The following is an 18222-nucleotide window of genomic DNA, read 5'->3' on the forward strand; positions in this document are numbered from 1 at the left end:
GCCTTGGAAACCAACAGAGATCATTCTGTCATTCTTGAGATTGCATCCAAGTACTGCATTTCGGACTCTATTGTTGACTATGATGGCTACTCCATTTCTTCTAAGGGATTCCCACCCACAGTAGTAGATATAATGGTCATCTGAGTTAAATTCACCCATTCCAGTCCATTTTAGTTCGCTGATTCCTAGAATGTCAACGTTCACTCTTGCCATCTCCTGTTTGACCACTTCCAACTTGCCTTGATTCATGGACCTAACATTCCAGGTTCCTATGCAATATTGCTCTTTACAGCATCAGACCTTGCTTCTATTACCAGTCACATCCACAACTGGGTGTTGTTTTTCCTTTGGCTCCATCCCTTCATTCTTTCTGAAGTTATTTCTCCACTGATCTCTCGTAGCATATTGGGCACCTACTGACCTGGGGAGTTCATCTTTCAGTGTCCTATCTGTTTGCCTTTTCATACTGTTCATGGGGTTCTCAAAGCAAGAATACTGAAGTGATTTGCCATTCCCTTCTCCAGTGGACCACATTCTGTCAGATCTCTCCACCATGATCTATCCGTCTTGGGTGGCCCCACACAGCATAGCTTAGTTCCACTGAGTTAGACAAGGCTGTAGTCCATGTGATCAGATTGGCTAGTTGTCTGTGATCGTGGTTTCAGTCTGTCTGCCCTCTCATGCCCTCTCTCAGCACCTACCATCTTACTTGGATTTCTCTTACCTTGGACGTGGAAGGAATAAGGAATAAAGGGAAGAGGGGGCTGCCCATGAGAACAGGGCCAGCAAGAAGAGTATAGAAACATCCAGTGGGCTGGGATGCAGAGCAGTGTCCACTCATGCTGGCTAGGAAGAGTCCACTGCTGAATATTCAGGACTTTTGTGAGTTTGCTGACATCATGTGTCTAAGGAACAGAGCTGGTCAAAGGTTTAAGCTGGGATTCATTAAGCTCAGGCCATTTCCTGTCTTTCCCTTCACATCTCTCAGGCCAGGAAGCAGATAAGGATGTTACTTTGAATAAACTCTTCAGATTACTGTTTCCTTTAGGGTCTCAGTGATCCAGTCAGGGCTTCTGACTATAAACAGATCTGTCATATAAACTCTTAACCAAGGAAGGGGTGAGTAGCTGTCAGGAATCCCCATCCTCCTCATTAAGCAGTGGTGGGCTTCAAACTTCAGTGAGTGGGGCCAACCCACTGTACTCAGTATTTCCCTCCCCCCACCAACCCCTGTGGGTTGTAGCAGTAATATGTTGTTTGTTGTGACTCTGTGTGACCTCACAGACTGCAGCCCACCCGGCTCCTCTGTCTATGGGATTCTCCAGGCAAGAATACTGGAGTAGGTTGCCATTTCCTTCTCCAGGGGATCTGGCCATCCCAGGGATTGGACACGCATGAAGTAACACTGAAGAAGCTGAAGCTGAATGGTTCTATGAAGACCTACAAGACCTTTTAGAACTAACACCCAAAAAAGATGTCCTTTTCATTATAGGGGACTGCAATGCAAAAGTAGGAAGTCAAGAGACACCTGGAGTAACAGGCAAATTTGGCCTTGGAGTACAGAATGAAGCAGGACAAAAGCTAACAGAGTTTTGCCAGGAGAATGCAGTGGTCATAGTAAACACCCTCTTCCAACAACACAAGAGAAGACTCTACACATAGACATCACCAGATGGCCAACACCGAAATCAGATTGATTATATTCTTTGCAGCCAAAGATGGAGAAGCTCTATACAGTCAGCAAAAACAAGACCAGGAGCTGACTGTGGCTCAGATCATGAACTCCTTATGGCCAAATACAGACTTAAATTGAAGAAAATGGGGAAAACCACTAGACCATTCAGGTATGACCTAAATCAAATCCCTTTTGATTATACAGTGGAAGTGAGAAATAGATTTAAGGAGCTAGATCTGATAGACAGAGTGCCTGATGAACTATGGATGGAGGTTCATGACATTGTACCAGAGACAGGCATCAAGACCATCCCCAAGAAAAAGAAATGCAAAAAGGCAAAATGGCTGTCTGAGGAAGCCTTAGGAATAGCTGTGAAAAGAAGAGAAGCGAGAAGCAAAGGAGAAAAGGAAAGATAAGCATCTGAATGCAGAGTTCCAAAGAATAGCAAGGAGAGATAAGAAGGCCTTCCTCAGTGATTAATGCAAAGAAATAGAGGAAAACAACAGAATGGGAAAGACTAGAGATCTCTTCAAGAAAATTAGAGATATCAAGGGAACATTTCATGCAAAGATGGGCTCAATAAAGGACAGAAATGGTATGGACCTAACAGAAGCAGAAGATATTAAGAAGAGGTGGCAAGAATACACAGAAGAACTGTACGAAAAAGATCTTCACGACCCAGATAATCACGATGGTGTGATCACTGCCCTAGAGCCAGACATCCTGGAATGTGAAGTTAAGTGGGCCTTACAAAGCATCACTAGGAACAAAGCTAGTGGAGGTGATGGAATTCCAGTTGAGCTATTTCAAATCCTGAAAGATGATGCTGTGAAAGTGCTGCACTCAGTATGCCAGCAAATTTGGAAAACTCAGCAGTGGCCACAGGACTGGAAAAGGTCAGTTTTCATTCCAATCCCAAAGAAAGGCAATGCCAAAGAATGCTCAAACTACCACACAATTGCGCTCAGCTCACACGCTAGTAAAGTAATGCTCAAAATTCTCCAAGCCAGGCTTCAGCAATATGTGAACCATGAACTTCCAGATGTTCAAGCTGATTTTAGAAAAGTCAGAGGAGCCAGAGATCAAATTGCTAACATCTGCTGGATCATCGAAAAAGCAAGAGAGTTCCAGAAAAACATCTATTTCTGCTTTATTGACTATGCCAAAGCCTTTGTGTGGATCACAATAAACTGTGGAAAATTCTGAAAGAGATGGGAATACCAGACCACCTGACCTGCCTGTTGAGAAACCTGTATGCAGGTCAGGAGCAGCAGTTAGAACTGGACATGGAACAACAGACTGGTTCCAACTAGGAAAAGGAGTACGTCAAGGCTGTACATTGTCACCCTGCCTATTTAACTTGTATGCAGAGTACATCATGAGAAACACTGGGCTGGAAGAAGCACAAGCTGGAATCAAGATTGCCGGGAGAAATATTAGTAACTTCAGATATGCAGATGACACCACCCTTATGGCAGAAAGTAAAGAACCAAAGAGCTTCTTGATGAAAGTGAAAGAGGAGAGTGAAAAAGTTGGCTTAAAGCTCAACATTCAGAACACTAAGATCATGGCATCTGGTCCCATCACTTCATGGCAAAAAGATGGGGAAATGGTGGAAACTGTGGCTGACTTTATCTTTTTGGGCTCCAAAATCACTGTGACTAAACCACCATCAAGGTGTAAAATATGTTGATTTGTTACACTTATATATTATGAAATACTTATCACAATAGAGTTAGTTAATACCCCCATCACTTAGTGTAATTACTTTTTTTGTGTGGTAGGAATATTTAAGGTTTACTCTTTGGACAAATTTCAAGTTTATAACACAGTATTGTTAACTATGGCCCAGGGATCCCCAACCTATAATCCAGGGGTCCCCAACCTCCAGGATCTGATGCCTGCTGATCTGAGGTGGAGCTGATGCAATAATGATAGAAATAAAGTACACAATAAATATAATGCACTTGAATCATCTCAAAACTGTCCTCCACACCTCTGACTGGAAAAATTGTTTTCCACAGATCTGGTCCCAGCTTCCAAAAAGGACCACTGCTGTGGCTAGGCTGCATGACCACGTGTTTTCATTGCAGAACTTCTCACAATGGCATGAAAGCTCCAGTGTGGGATGCCGTTGAAAGCAAGAGAGCTTTCTTGCTACATTTAGCACAGATGGTCAGAAGGAAGCCTCTAAGTAGGACAATGTGTGTGTACTAAGTCGTTTCAGTCATGTCTGACTCTTTGCGACCCTGTGAGCTATAGCCCTCCGGGATCCTCTGTCCATGGGATTCTCCAGGTAAGAACACTGGAGTGGGTTGTCATGCCCTTCTCCAAGGGATCTTCCCATCCCAAGGATCGAACCCACGTATCTTATGTCTCCTGCATTGGCAGGTGAGTTCTTTACCACCAAACCATCCAATACATGTGTTTAACTTCTGACTTATTTAAATATGAAGAGAAATTTAAGCACTCTTTGAGTGTCAACAATTCCAGCTTCATCAGTTAGGTATAACTATAGTAAACGCATCTGACAGCATTTAAGCTATTCTTTTTTCTTTTTGCCTAATTGTAAAGCGGGGGGCTAAAATCATTCGCTTTGATTTACCCAATTTCCAACTGTCAAGTGCTTGCCTGATGTGATTATGTTAATGTGCCAATTGAGTTTGAAGTCCTTCGTTGTACATGCTACTTTCAGCAAAATAAGAAAGTAGATCTGAAGTATGTTTTCTTTGATGGTGTTCTGGGATATAAATAGAACAAATGCCTTGTGAGAGCAGGAAATGTTATCTTTTGGGTTGAGCTGGCTTAGGTACAATTTAATTTAAATAATTGAACATATTTATGAGGTGCAAGAGCCAAATAAAAAAAGAGCATTTGAGCTGTGTATTGTACTTTGCTTTCACCGTTTGAGCTGCAATAACAGTGAGCATGCTGCTGTGTGGGTCACAATGTTTTAGGGGGGACACAAGCTGAGAATATTCTGCTTATGTGCCCCTCAAAGCCATCTTTTACTTGAATTTATATCGTGTTCTATTTTTTCCTGACTCAGCTTACACAGACATTTTTTGTTATCTTACATGTTAATATTACTTCTGATTTTCATTTTGAAATCTCAGAAAAAGACCTGAGGCCCAGGTCTTGTAGGAGACAAGGAATATTTATTAAAAGAGACTGAAAGAATCCATTGTTTTCATTTGCAAATAGTCTCAGGAGTAGAAAGAACTCAGGAATGCCAGGTCCCTGCTCCCAAGATCATCTCAATGGGCTTGGGGATTTCTGATGTCGACTTAAGAAAATGTAGAATGTGAGAGTTGTGAGTTAAGCTTTATTCGGGACAAAATGAGGTTGATAGCCCAGGAGAACAGCACCTTAAAGAGCTCTGAGAAACTGGTCCAGAGAGGCAGTGGGGGAAGGTCAGTATAGATGTGATTTTGGTGAAGGGGGAGTACATGCAATCTAGCATGTATTTTTTGCAGGAGGTTATTGTTAGTCGCAAGGAGCAGTGGTCACCATGAAGGATTTTAGTGCTTTTCTACATGTGAGGAGATGCAAGAATTTGAAACCAGCTCCTGAAAATATATATCTAAAGACTTGTCCTGCCAGTTTTCCCAGAGCACAGAGTGCCTCATTTCTGCTCTCCAGTCTGAATTCCTTTCCGGGGTGCTGAAGGTCAGCAGCTGCAGAAGCACCTGATTTAATCCTTGTAGAGGTAGACGGCAAGTGCCAATTTATAGTTGACACTGGTTAACCTGTACTGCCTCAAGACAGAGCCAAACGTCTGTGTGTGAGTACTCTGTATTACAAGACCTGGAGGGCAAAGTAGGTGGAGACCGTAACGTCGAAACCAGAGCTGTGAGCAGTGTGGTGCAGACTGCCTAAGAGCTGATGTGTGCAGTCAGACCTTGGATCTGTCTCTTACTCGCTTGGTGAGTTAATCACCCTGAGCCTCTGCTTCCTTATCTGAACAATGGGCACAACACTGTATTTCATTGACACCATCAATTGTAAAATCTATTTATTTATAATTGATTTATGTACCACAGCAAAAATCACACACACACAAGAAACACTTGGGTTTTCACCATTTCCATAGGTGTGTGGCTGTGAGATGTTTCTATCAACATTTCAAAAACTACCCTGTGGGATACTGTAATAAGAGATGAATGTTTTTACATATTTGTTAAAACCTATAGAATACATACCACTAAGAGTGAGCCATGATGTAAACTATGGACTTGGAGTGATTATGATGTATCAATGTAGGCTCATCAATTGTTTTTGCTTTAAATATTTATTTATTTTTATTTATTTGGCTCTCCTGGTTCTTAATTGAGGCAACGAATTCTTAGTTGCAGCATGAGGGACCCAGTTCTCTGACTAAGGATTGAACCCCAGCTCTTTGCATTGGAAGTGCAGGCTCTTAGTCACTGCACCACCAGGGCGGTCCCCAGACTCATCAGCTGTGACGAAAGTATCACTTTGGAGTATGATGTTGATAGTGGGGAGGTTGCACTTGTGTGGGCAGAGGGTATATAGGGACTTTTTGTACTTTCTGCTCAATTTTTCTGTGACTCTTAAAACTGTTCCAAAAAATATACAGTCCACTAAAGAAAGAAGTGGAAACATTTCTAGATTAGAGGAAATGACAGAGACATGGCAACATATGATCTCACACTGGACAGAATTTTTTTTTATATAAGGAACGTTTTTCAGGTAATTGGGGAAAAATAAGTAGGGTGTGTGGCTTAGATAATTATTTAATCAGAGATAACTTCTCGATTTGAATAATTATAATGTGCTTATGTAAGACAGAGTCCTTGTTCTTAGGCAATACACACTGAAGTATTCAGCAGGGCTTCCCAGGTGGCGCTAGTGGTAAAGAACCCACCTGCCAACGCAGAAGACGTAAGAGACGTGGGTTCGATCCTTGGGTTGGAAAGATCCCCTGGAGAAGGCAATGGCAACCCACTCCAGTACTCTTGCCTGGAAAATCCCGTGGACGGAGGAGCCTGGTGGGCCACAGTCCATGGGGTCACAAAGAATCGGACACGACTGGAGACTTAGCATGTATTCAGCAGAAAGGGCTGTCATGTCTCCAGTTATTCTCAAATGGTTCATAAACCATTTGAGATTGTTCAAATGGTTTGAACTGAAACCACTGAAGATGTACACAGAGAGAGGAAGTGAGAAAGCAAGTACTGTGAAATATTGATGATTGGGGTGAATGGCAGGTATCTCAGTGGTAAAGATTATCCACCTGCCAATGCAGGAAACACGGATTTGATCCCTGGGTCAGGAAGACCCCCTGGAGACAAAAATGGTAACCCACTCCAGTATTCTTGCCTGGAGAATTCCAGGGACAGAGGAGCCTGTTGGGGCAATAGTCCACGGGTTTGAAAATGAGTCAGACATGGCTTAGTGATTAAACAACAACAACAGATACAACAAGCAGAGAGAAATGGAAAATTTCAAAGGTTCACCTCTAAATCATATACTAGATGGGTTTTCAAGTTCCCCTCTAGAAGTCTCTGACCATGATTAAAACAGGTAGATATTCAAAAGACCAAAAGCTAACCCCTCAATGAGGGAGACTAAGCATTCCCAAAATAAATGTTCTTGAACAGAAACAGATTTCCCTTGAACACTGTGACCTACAGGAAAGGAAATCATTGTCACCTGCCCTTTATTTGTGGTCATTTGCATGCAAATGATTGAACAGTCACAGACCAGTTGGCTGGATAATGAGTTTGGTCTAGACGTGTCGTATCAGAGAGACCACTGTGGATGCCAACAGAATTTCGAATATCACCTGGAAAGAGAGATTGATCATTAACTCTGTTAATCCACTGGGCATTTTTAAGCAAAAATTACCTCTGTAAATATGTAACATGTGAGAAGACCCAATGCACACAGTATTATCTGATAAAAACATCCAGAGAATCTGGTTATGCTGAAAAAGAAAATTGTTGTCGTTTGTGAGGTGGTTTCCAAAATGGATTAACACAAACAGGAAAGTGATTATCTAACAAAATATTATTTTCACATGCTGAAATTCTTCATTTATAAGACCAAATCAAAAATGCCCTAGCTTGTGAAATAGTAGTGTCAGAGTGATGTGAGAGTCAGAAAGTGCTGTACATAGAAGAGTTGTTATAATTCCTACTGGAAATGGAATTATTATAATCCTTCTCATGCACTGGGAAAAAAGGAAGACTTACATGGGCTTTCCTGGTGGCTCAGCTGGTAAAGAATCCACCCACAGTGTGGGAGACCTGGGTTGGATCCCTGGGTTGGGGAGATCCCCTGGTGAAGGGAAAGGCTATCCACTCCAGTATTCTGGCCTAGAGAATTCCATGGACAATATAGTCCATGGGGTCACAAAGAGTGGGACATGACTGAGTGAATTTCACTTTCACTCCACTAAATGGCATAGAGCATTGAGCTTTGGGTGGAAGACCTTTTTTCATACTCATTTCCCTCTTGTTCTCCAAGAGTAACTGATGTAGCTTTTCACATGGATCAAAACTATAGCAGGAAATTAAAAATAAAAATCCAGCCTAGAGAAGTTAAAAAATAGAGATGCTAGGGTTCTCTATCACTGGAAATGCGTGAGATGTTATAGATAGAAGCAACATTTCATTCTATGTATCCTATCAAGGAGGGAACAGTAGGGAGGCATGGTGGATTACAGGCTCTCTCATGTCTGATAAGATACTTAACCACTCTTTCCATGAATATTAGAATATTTCATAAAAAAAGAAAAAGAAAAATTGTCACTCAATCATGTCTGACTCTTGTTGACCCCACGGATTGTAGTCCATCAGGCTCTTCTGTCTGTGCAATTCCCCAGGCAAGAATCCTGGAGTGGGTAGCCACTCCCTTCTCCAGGGTATCTTCCCTACCCAGGGATCGAACCCAGGTCTCCTGAATTACAGGCAGGTTCTTTACCACATGAGCCACCAGCAAAGCCCTAGAATGCTTCAAAGGGGTCAGGATATGAACTTGGTATAAAAGGAAAAAAAAAAAAAAAAGGCAGTAGCTCACAGCTTAATGAAACAAAAACATAAAAAATCAACCCCAGCATAGAGAGATATATGCTGAAATGAAGGAAACGGAGGGAAATGGAGCCCCTCCGTGGAAGAAATCATGAAGTCACTGCTTCTAAGTGAGGAGGCAATAATGGTAAGAAGGTCATGGGTTGCTGTTGTTGTTTAGTCACTAAGTCGAGTCTGACTCTTGGCAACCCCATGGACTGTATAGCCTGCCAGACTCCTCTGCCCATGGGGTTTCCCAGGCAAGAATACTGGAGTAGGTCGCCATTTCCTTCTCCAGGGGATCTTCCCAACCTCAGGATCGAACCCATGTCTCCTGCCTTGGCAGGCAGATTCTTTACCACTGAGCCATTAGGAATGGGGGTGGGGTGTGGGGCAAAGGAAGCCTCCTGGTGTGTGTAGGAAATAACAAGTCCTGAATTTTACTACGGAGAAGGCAATGGCACCCCACTCCAGTACTCTTGCCTGGAAAATCCCATGGACGGAAGAGCCTGGTAGGCTGCAGTCCATGGGGTCGCTAAGAGCTGGACACGACTGAGCGACTTCCCTTTCACTTATCTCTTTCCTGCATTGGAGAAGGAATTGGCAACCCACTCCAGTGTTCTTGCCTGGAGAATCCCAGGGACGGGGGAGCCTGGTGCGCTTCCGTCTATGGGGTCGCACAGAGTCGGACACAACTGTAGTGACTTGGCAGCAGCAGTAGAACTTTACTAGAATGTAATTGTTGATGGGGAATGGAGATTGAGTGTCAGAGGTAAAGGTCCTTTCCAAAGGCTCAGCCCTTGGACTAATTGGTAAGTGCTTCTTTCGTTGCCTGCTATATCACTTTCTGCATTTCTCTTTGTTAATTTTTTCTCCTTCTTTCATTTCTCTCACTTTGCAGCGGCCATCTGTGCAAACATCTTCCTAGCCATTCCATCCTTCTCTTGGAATGGCAGCCCTGTGTTCTTGAGCGCTGCTTCTTCATGGCTCCAGCCACAGGGCTTCATCAGGAGCCTCATTCTTCTTACAGGATCAGGTCTCCTATCCCAAGAAGGGACAGTCAAAGTCACCTGCCTCATGGGCACAGCTGGCGTAGAGGCAGGCATCTGAGCCAGGGCCAGCCCCAGCCTCCCTCCATTCATGGGGGCCACACAGAGTTTCAGAGAGTTTGAGAGCATCTCCCAAGAGACGAACATCTCCAGGAAGGAAGATTATGCCTGTCCTATATGGTCCAGTCACTGTCTGCAAACCCACTCAATCACAGCCACCCTGGGGGCCAAGTAACTCTGGCTCATGCTAAGAGGAAGAGCTTCAGTCAGATTCAGGAGCAGAGTCTTAGGGGTCCCGAGTTACAGCCAAGAGTAAATAATAAACTTCAAATCAGCATGTTTTATAGTTGCTTTTGTTGTTATTCTGTCAACCACCAGAAAAATCTTAGCTAAAATCTGCACTGTGATTTTTGTCAGTTTCTTCTTGAATTCCATTTCATATATATTTTTAATTGGAGTATAGTTCCCTTACAATGTTGTGTTAGTTCCTGCTGTACAACAATGTGAATCAGCTATACTTATACATATATCCCTTCCCTCTTGAGCCTCCTTCCCATCCCACCCCTCCAATTTCTTCCTGAATTTCTAGTAGTATCTGTTGTATACATTTTCATGCCATGTATTTGCATTCCTGGCCTCTTGCCATCTTAAAGTTAAAAGAAGATAACAATTCCTGGGATGTTATGCATCATACAAAGGAAGTCCTGTCTCTCATAGCAAAGGGATACAAGCAGAGTCAAGGTGCTTGCTTTCCCCCACCCAGTCTTACCAACATTGTGTCTGGCAACCCAAGTCATTCTGGGAACACCATACCCAGAATCACATGCTGTGGGACCCAATCCCATGGGTCTGTGTGTGTGTGTTTTAATGCAAATCTCAGCTTCCAAAGCAAGATCCTCATTTGGAATTTAAAAGAGTTCTAGGTTGTTTAACGTTTGAGTGGAATTCCTGAGCCTGTTAACTGGTCACAGTCTACTAGCTCTCATAATTAGCAAGAGACATTGTATTATGCAAATACCACTCAGTTTTCAACAATGACTAACCGCTCTGTTTCAGACTGTTTACTTAAGAGTGGGGTTTTCATCCACAATCGATGTTTCTGGGTAGTTACTTATTTAACACTGAGAGACAAGAGAGGATGAGCACCCAAATCACTCATTCCTCTACTACTTCTCAACACCCTCCTCATCCCACCGCCAGCCCCAAATCCCGGCACTGTGGGTGACTTGGCTCCAAGTCTTATCTGGCTAGAAATACAGATCATTGGAACAGGATAGAAAGTCTAGGGGTAAACCCACGCACCTAAGGTCACCTAATCTATGACAAAGGGGTTCTTTGCCTGGTGGCTCAGACGGCAAAGAACCTATAATGCAGGAGACCTGGGTTTAATCCTTGGGCCGGGAAGATCCTCTGCAGGAGGGCATGGAAACTCACTCTAGTATTCTTACCTGGAGAATCCTATGGACAGAGGAGCCTGGTGGGCTACCATCCATGAGGTTGCAAATAGTTGGACATGACTGAAGCAACTTAGCATAGCACACACACAGCACAATCTATGACAAAGGAGGCAAATGCATACAATGGAGAAAAGACAGTCTCTTCAATAAGTAGTGCTGGGAAAACTAGACTGCTACATGTAAAAGAATGGAATTAGAACACTGCCTAACACCATACACAAAATTAAACTCAAAATGGATGAAAGACCTAAATGTAAGGCCAGATACTATAAAACTCTTAGAAGAAAATATAGGCAGAACACTCTGACAAAAATCATAGCAAGATCTTTTTGACCCACTGCCTAGAGTGATGAAAATAAAAACATAAATAAACAAATGGGGCCTAATTAAACGTAAAACCTTTTGCAGAGCAAAGAAAACCATGTAGAAAACAAAACCACAACCCCTATAATGTATATGGTGACTGCAACCATGAAATTAAAAGACGCTTGCTCCTTGGAAGAAAAGTTACGACAAACCTAGATGGCATATGAAAAAGCAGAGACATCACTTTGGTGACAAAGGTCCATCTAGTCAAAGCCATGGTTTTTCCAGGAGTCACGTATGAATGTGAGAGGTGGACCATATGGAAGACTGAGTGCTGAAGAACTGATGGTTTTGAACTGTGGTACTGGAGAAGATTCTCCAGGGTCCCTTGGACAGCAAGGAGATCAAACCAGTCAGTCTTAAAGGAAATCAACTCTGAATATTCATTTGAAGGATTGTTGCTGAAGCTGAAGCTCCAATACTTTGGCCACCTGATGCGAAGAGCTATCTCATTGGAAAAGACCCTGATGCTGGGAAAGACTGAGGGCAGGAGGAGAAGGGGATGACAGAGGATGGAATGATTGGATGGCATCACTGACTGAATGGACATGAGTTTGAGCAGGTTCTGGGAGACAGTGAAGGACAGGGAAGCCTGGCATGCTACATGCAGTCCATGGGGTCTCAGAGAGCTGGATACAACTTTGCAACTGAACAACAACAACAAATTATGGGAGAAAATATGTGCAAATGAAGCAACTGATAAGGGATTAATCTAAAATATACAAACAGTTCATGCAGCTCAATAGAAAACAAAACAAAACACCAAATCTTATCTAGCTATTGAGCTGTGTGACCTTGGGAAAGTCAGTTCCCTGCCTTGAGTCTCAGTTCTCTCATCTGCAAACTCTGGGGGCTGAATTGGGTGATGCCAAAAGGCCCTTCCACCTGGAAGGTGTGGGGATTGGGGGAGAAGATGAAATGTCTCCTTCTCTGTTAAAACTCAAATATGTTTATTACTTACTAAAAACCACAGCACCACAGACTCCAAGCAGACTATAGGACACAAAGTGTCCCAGTGTCTTGTAGTCATCCACATTCTTTTATTGCCATGGACAAATGCAAAAAGAAGGACTAAAGATATTTGCAGAGTAACATTTTAGAAAAATGGGGAGAAGGCGACAGCACAGTTAAGGCTTCCCCAGTGGCTCAGACGGTAAAGAATCCACCTGCAATGTAGGTGTTCAATTTCTGGGTCAGGAAGATCCCCTGGAAAAGGGAATAGCTACCCATTCCTGAATTCTTGCCTGGAGAATTCCATGGATAGAGGAGACTGTTGGGATACAGTCCGTGAGGTTGCAAAGTGTCGGACATGACTGAGCGACTAACACTTTCACTTTTCACTTTTCAACAGCACAGTTGAATATATGTGTGTCTGTGAGTAAAACGGTCATGTTCGCTACAATTTTAGTTTTTTAGGGAGACTATTACAAAATATATTTGGAGATAATACCAAAATGAGCCACATGGAGTGGCTGACATATGAATGCCAAGGAGAGAAACTGGCTTACTTCTAAGGGGTGTGGAAAGTTGGAGAAGGGAAAGAGTTTGGTGGCAGTGAGGGTACAGTGATGCTGGGGCCTATGTGAAGATACTCTTACAGAGCAGAGCCTAAAAAAGAATCGCCTGGGTAGCAGAAGCATTAAAAATGGATTTTTACCTTGCTTGAGATGGAGTGACAAATCTTCAGTCAAATATCCTTGTTGTTCTTGATTAGTCGCTAGTCATGTCTGACTCTTTGTGACCCCATGGACTGTAGCCCCCCAGGCTCCTTTTTCTATGGGATTTTCCAGGCAAGAATACTGGAATGGGTTGTTAATTCCTCCTTCAGGGGATCTTCCTGACCCAGGGATCAAACTTGTGTCTCCTGCATTGGCAGGTGGATTTTTTACCACTGAGCCATCAAGGAGGCCCTGTGTATTTGTTAAGTGCATGGGGTTATTTGAGTGTGCTGCCATTTGGGAGGATGTGGAAGAGAGGCTGAGCTCTCATTTAACTGACGCTGGGAAAATCAGGGGCAGCGACTTGATACAAGGATGGGGTGTACCCAAGCTGTTCTCTCTCTATACCTCATTATCTGTCTAGGCCTGGTCCACCTTTTTTTTTTAATTACTTTTTAATATTTATTAATTTATTTGGCCACACCTGGTCTTATAGTTGTGGTACATGGGATCTAGTTCCCTGACTGACCTCAGGTAACCTTGGCCTGCAGTGGTTTGAAGTAGAGCTTCAGTTCCCCACCGGAGATTGAGATGGGGTCTTGGAGATAAGAGGACCTAGTCACTAGGTCAGTGGTCAGTGACAAGGCCCTTCAGCTTTGCAGAAAAGAGTTCCCACAGAGATAGAAAGTTGTGAAACCAGTATTTACTAGAGTACAGTTGGTGTGGATAGACACACAGGCAGGCTCAGAGAGAGAGTCATGCCCTGGTGGTAGTTTGAATCACTTTTAGTGGGTATTTCTTCCAGGTTTCCTCTGGTCAATCATTTAGATTTGCCTGGTACTGACTCTGTATTTGGTATATCTCAGGATCCCTTCAGTGTGCGCGTGGGCATCTCTTAGCCAAGGCAGACTCTAGCGAAGAGGCCTATGGGTAGGTTGACAACACTTACTAGGGTGGCTGCTGCTGCTGCTGCTAAGTTGCTTCAGTCGTGTCTGACTCTGTGCGACCCCATAGAGGGCAGCCTACAAGGCTCCCCCGTCCCTGGGATTCTCCAGGCAAGAACACTGGAGTGGGTTGCCATTTCCTCCTCCAATGCATGAAAGTGAAAAGTGAAAGTGAAGACGCTCAGTCATGTCCGACTCTTAGCGACTCCATGGACTGCAGCCTACCAAGCTCCTCCGCCCATGGGATTTTCCAGGCAAGAGTAGTGGAGTGGGTTGCCATTGCCTTCTCTGACTAGGGTGGTGCCCCCTCCCTTTTTGACCACCATGGAGCCTTTCTGTGCATATATAGTCGGGGAGGCCTCCTTAACTTTGAGAATGAGGAATATGTGGTCTTTTATGTCTTATTTGGGCAGGGCCCAGTGTCCTCCTTGGGCTTCCCAGGTGGTGCTAGTGGTAAAGAACCCACCTGCTATTGCAGGAGACATAAAAGACTCAGGTTTGATCCCTGGGTCTGGAAGATTCTCTAGAGAAGGGCAAGGCAACCCACTCCAGTATTCTTGCCTGGAGAATCCCATGGACAGAGGAGCCTGGAGGGCTATAGTCCATGGAGTCACAAAGAGTTGGACACGACTGAAGCGACTTAGCAAGCACAGCCTCCTCTGTCATCCTGTTTTTGTGGAATTTCTACTATTTTTAAAAAAATAATTTTTATTTATTTATTTTTGGCTGGGCTGTGTCTTCCTTGCAGCACATAGGCTTTCTCTAGTTGCAGTGAACAGGGGCTACTCTCTAGCTGCAGGGCTTGAGCTTCTCATTGTGGTGGCTTCTCTTGTTGGGGAGCATGGGCTCTAGGGCATGCAAACTTCGGTGGCTAGGGCACGTGGGTTCAGTAGTTGTGGCTTCTCAGCTCTGGAGCACAGACTCAATAGTTGTGGTGCTAGGGCTTAGTTGCTCCATGGCATGTGGGATCTTCCTGGATCAGGGATGGAACCCTGGGTCCCCTCCATTGGCAGGTGATTCTTTACCACTGAGCCACCAGGTAAGCCCCGGGATTTCTGCTATTATGGAGTTTCTGTCTATAAGGGAGAAACTGTTCAGTGTGGGTCCCATCTATCTCCTGCCTCATGACCAAGGATGGAACCCAGGAGCCCCCTGCATTGGGAGGTCAGAGTCTTAGCCACTGGACCACCAGGGAAGTCCCACCAGCCTGGCCCACCTTGGTGCTGGTTGCATTCATGCCCTAGTTTTCCCTTGAAGAGTCTTTCTTTCCACCTCTCCATATTCTGCTCATTTTTTCAGAATAGTGTGTGTGTTCTTCATCACTTTGGCCTCTCTCTGCCCCCATTCATTCATTCACCAGTGACCATACTGAGCCCCAAGCAGCTGTGTGCTTCTGGAATACAAACACCTTATTCTGCTGCCCTCATGGCCACTCAGACTAGAAGTACAGGGAGGGCAGAGCCCCTGTGGCTCTCTTTCCATGGTCCACCCAATACATCGCCTTGTCCAGGCACACAGCAGACATTCAATTTCATGGAATCGATAAACAAATGAATATCATTAAGCGCCTATTAGTCAAATCAATAGTGACAAATACTCCCCTGGAAGAAAATGCTGATTTGAAAATAACATCCCAAGCATTTTTTCTCTACTCGCCCCCTCCTTCTCCACCAAGTGCTTCTTTGTAAGGATTTAAGACAGTCTGATGTTTTTGCAAACGTGTCCACATTAAGAGGCCGTCTTGCCCTTTGTGGGTCTCACCTGGGAGGGGTTCATTCGTCACTGGAGCCTTCTCAGTGGGTGCCATCTCCTTCCTATGAGCAACCGTGCTGTCTGGCGAAGAAACAGTCCCTCCCAGCTCTCTATGGCTAACTTCACCAGGATAGGCAAACAAAAGCTCTCAGAGACTCTTAAATTCTCAGGTGGTTGTGTAAAAGCTCCTGCAACAACTTCGGGTGATAACCAAAGACAGTCACTGTGCAGAAAGGGAAGTCGAGCTGACAGCCTTTCCAAGGGCCGAATCCTGCACAGTTTCCCGGGTCTGGTGTTCGCTGGGTGCCCTCGGCAGCTTCCTTCCGTGTCCGTGGCCTTGGAGGTGCCGGGGGCCTTAGGAGTCTCGGCCCTGGGAGCCGAACGGCGCGGCGCCGGCATGCTAAGTGGGCAGCACTGGGGCGCCTTTGTTTCTCTCCATCTTCCCTCTGAATCTTAATGGGCGGCCCCCCACCCTCTCGGGCCCGGCCCCCTGGCCCAGGAACAGCGCCCCTTCGAGCTGTGTCCGGGACCCCCGGGGTGGGGGTGGGGGTGGGCGAGGGGAGACTCGGACCTGGAGAGCGGGGAGGGGGCGCGCCTCCAGCCCGAGCCTGGGCACCTGAGCGGCCCCGAGGGGGCGGCCCCCGACTTGGGGGTCCGGCCGCCCGCCGCCCCAAGTCTCGCGGTGCTGCGGCCCGGCCCGGGGAGCGGCGGCCGGGCGCCCCCCGCGTGTGACAAAGGCTGAGGCCGGAGAAGGAGGCCGGGGAGGGGGCGGAGGCGACAGAGGCGGGGGCGCGGGCGGCCGGGCGGCGGGAGAGCGCGGAGCAGCGCCCGCCCGCGCCGTCCTTTGTGTGGCGGCGCAGGGGCGGCGGAGGGGCGGCGGCGGTGGCGCCTGGGCCTGCGCCGGCCGCGTCTGCCCCGGGGGGGAGCCCGGCTCCACGCCGCCCCCGCTCCGCGCCCCCGCCCGGCGCGCGCCCAGCCTCCCGAGCAAGATGGCAACCCCGGCGGCCGTCAACCCTCCGGGTGAGTAGCGGCCGCGGGCCCCGCGGCAACCCGCGGGCCCTGCCTGGGGCCGGAGCGGGCGGGAGGGGCTGGGCGCGCCGAGCGCCCCCGGGGACGCGGAGCGGGGGAGCTGGACACCCCCATCCCCGGGTGGGGTAGAGCGGGGCGCTGTCATTCTGCGCGGCAGCCTCAGCCTCAGCACCAGCTCCAGGATCTCCATCCCGGTCTCTGCCCGTCCCGATCTCGGGGATGCGTCCCCTCCGGCCCGCGGGCGGCGCACGCCGGCCTCGCATCCCTGGGAACCAGAAGCGCCTGTCCGGGATCCCCTGAAGTTCCGAAAATACCCACCTTCGCCTTCCCCATCCAGCGCCTTTTTCTCTTCCGGCCCGGGCCCCTGTAGCATCAGGCGTCAGCCGGTCGGGACGGGTAGGAGGGTACAGCGCTGATGAAGGGAAAAGTTCGGAGCCAGGATTCAACAGGGTGGAACTCCGGGATGGTCCCCTCAAGCTCTGGTCCTTTGATCCCTTGGCGACTAGCTACTGTGTGTCCCCATCTTTAGTAGACACACATGCACACAGCCTGTAGAAACAGCGTGGAGAAGCCCAGGCCAATTCAACGTCCTCTGCTTTATAAGGCTGACCAGCTCCCAGGGTGCTGTCTATGACAACTCTGCTTACTGGGCGGATTTCAAAAAAATGAGAAGAGGTCCTGATCAAGTGGGAATAACGACATGGTTTGGAATAGTAGCAGAGAAATTCTGTTGTGTTTGGAGAAATGCTCTACCTTGTGAATAGGACGGCCGGAAAGGTGTCTTGAGAATGGAAAGGCGGACAGCTGGGCTGACTGCTACAAAGTTTTGGGTGCTGTGCAGTGACTGCTATGGCCGTGGCGTGGTGTTCGGCCCCGGTGGAGGGTGCGAGGGAGTCAGACAGAGGCCAGCCCTCGGGAAATTCCTGGTAGCCGGAGGTCGGAGGTCGTAGTGGGGGGGGAGGGCGCGGGTGGAGGCGGGGGGCGCGGGTGGGGGGCGGGGGCGAACATACGCAGTGTCTAGCAAAGGAAAAAAAAAGTTAGAAAGGAAGGATCAGTTTCATCTGAAGTAGTAAGGCAAAGCTTTTGGAGACTGGGCACTTTAGAACTGCACTTGGAAGAGTTGGAACACAGACCCAGGTGCGAAAGCCACTTGCAGGTGGGAGGCATGGTGTGAGTCACGGCGGACTTACTCTGAGCATGCGCAGATGCAGTGAGTGTTGGGACTCTAAGCCGGAGAATTTCACACCGAGCGGTTTGG

At 46.6% G+C, this 18222-nt stretch overlaps 2 protein-coding genes across 6 annotated transcripts in view; one reads left to right on the forward strand and one right to left on the reverse strand.

Annotated features, from left to right (window-relative positions):
• CTXND1 (cortexin domain containing 1) overlaps positions 1-17921 on the reverse strand; it is a 116781-nt gene extending 98860 nt beyond the window's left edge. The window contains exon 1 of one of the 3 annotated variants that reach the window (XR_009732085.1): positions 17283-17921. The gene's annotated coding sequence lies outside the window, so the exon portion shown is untranslated. Of the gene's footprint in view, positions 1-15944; positions 16527-17282 lie in introns of those variants that run through there. The other 2 variants (XR_009732083.1, XM_061394584.1) reach the window with 2 other exon arrangements.
• Positions 5578-18222, forward strand: part of ARNT2 (aryl hydrocarbon receptor nuclear translocator 2) — a 203414-nt gene continuing 190769 nt past the window's right edge. The window contains exon 1 of one of the 3 annotated variants that reach the window (XM_061394582.1): positions 5578-5601. Coding sequence is in view for 2 of the 3 variants with exons in the window: in XM_061394572.1 (XP_061250556.1) it covers positions 16925-16955 (31 nt within the window). In the remaining variant the exon portion in view is untranslated. Of the gene's footprint in view, positions 5602-16796; positions 16956-18222 lie in introns of those variants that run through there. The other 2 variants (XM_061394572.1, XM_061394571.1) reach the window with 2 other exon arrangements.

The sequence above is a fragment of the Bos javanicus genome, chromosome 21, assembly GCF_032452875.1.
Source record: "Bos javanicus breed banteng chromosome 21, ARS-OSU_banteng_1.0, whole genome shotgun sequence".
NCBI lineage: Eukaryota > Metazoa > Chordata > Mammalia > Artiodactyla > Bovidae > Bos > Bos javanicus.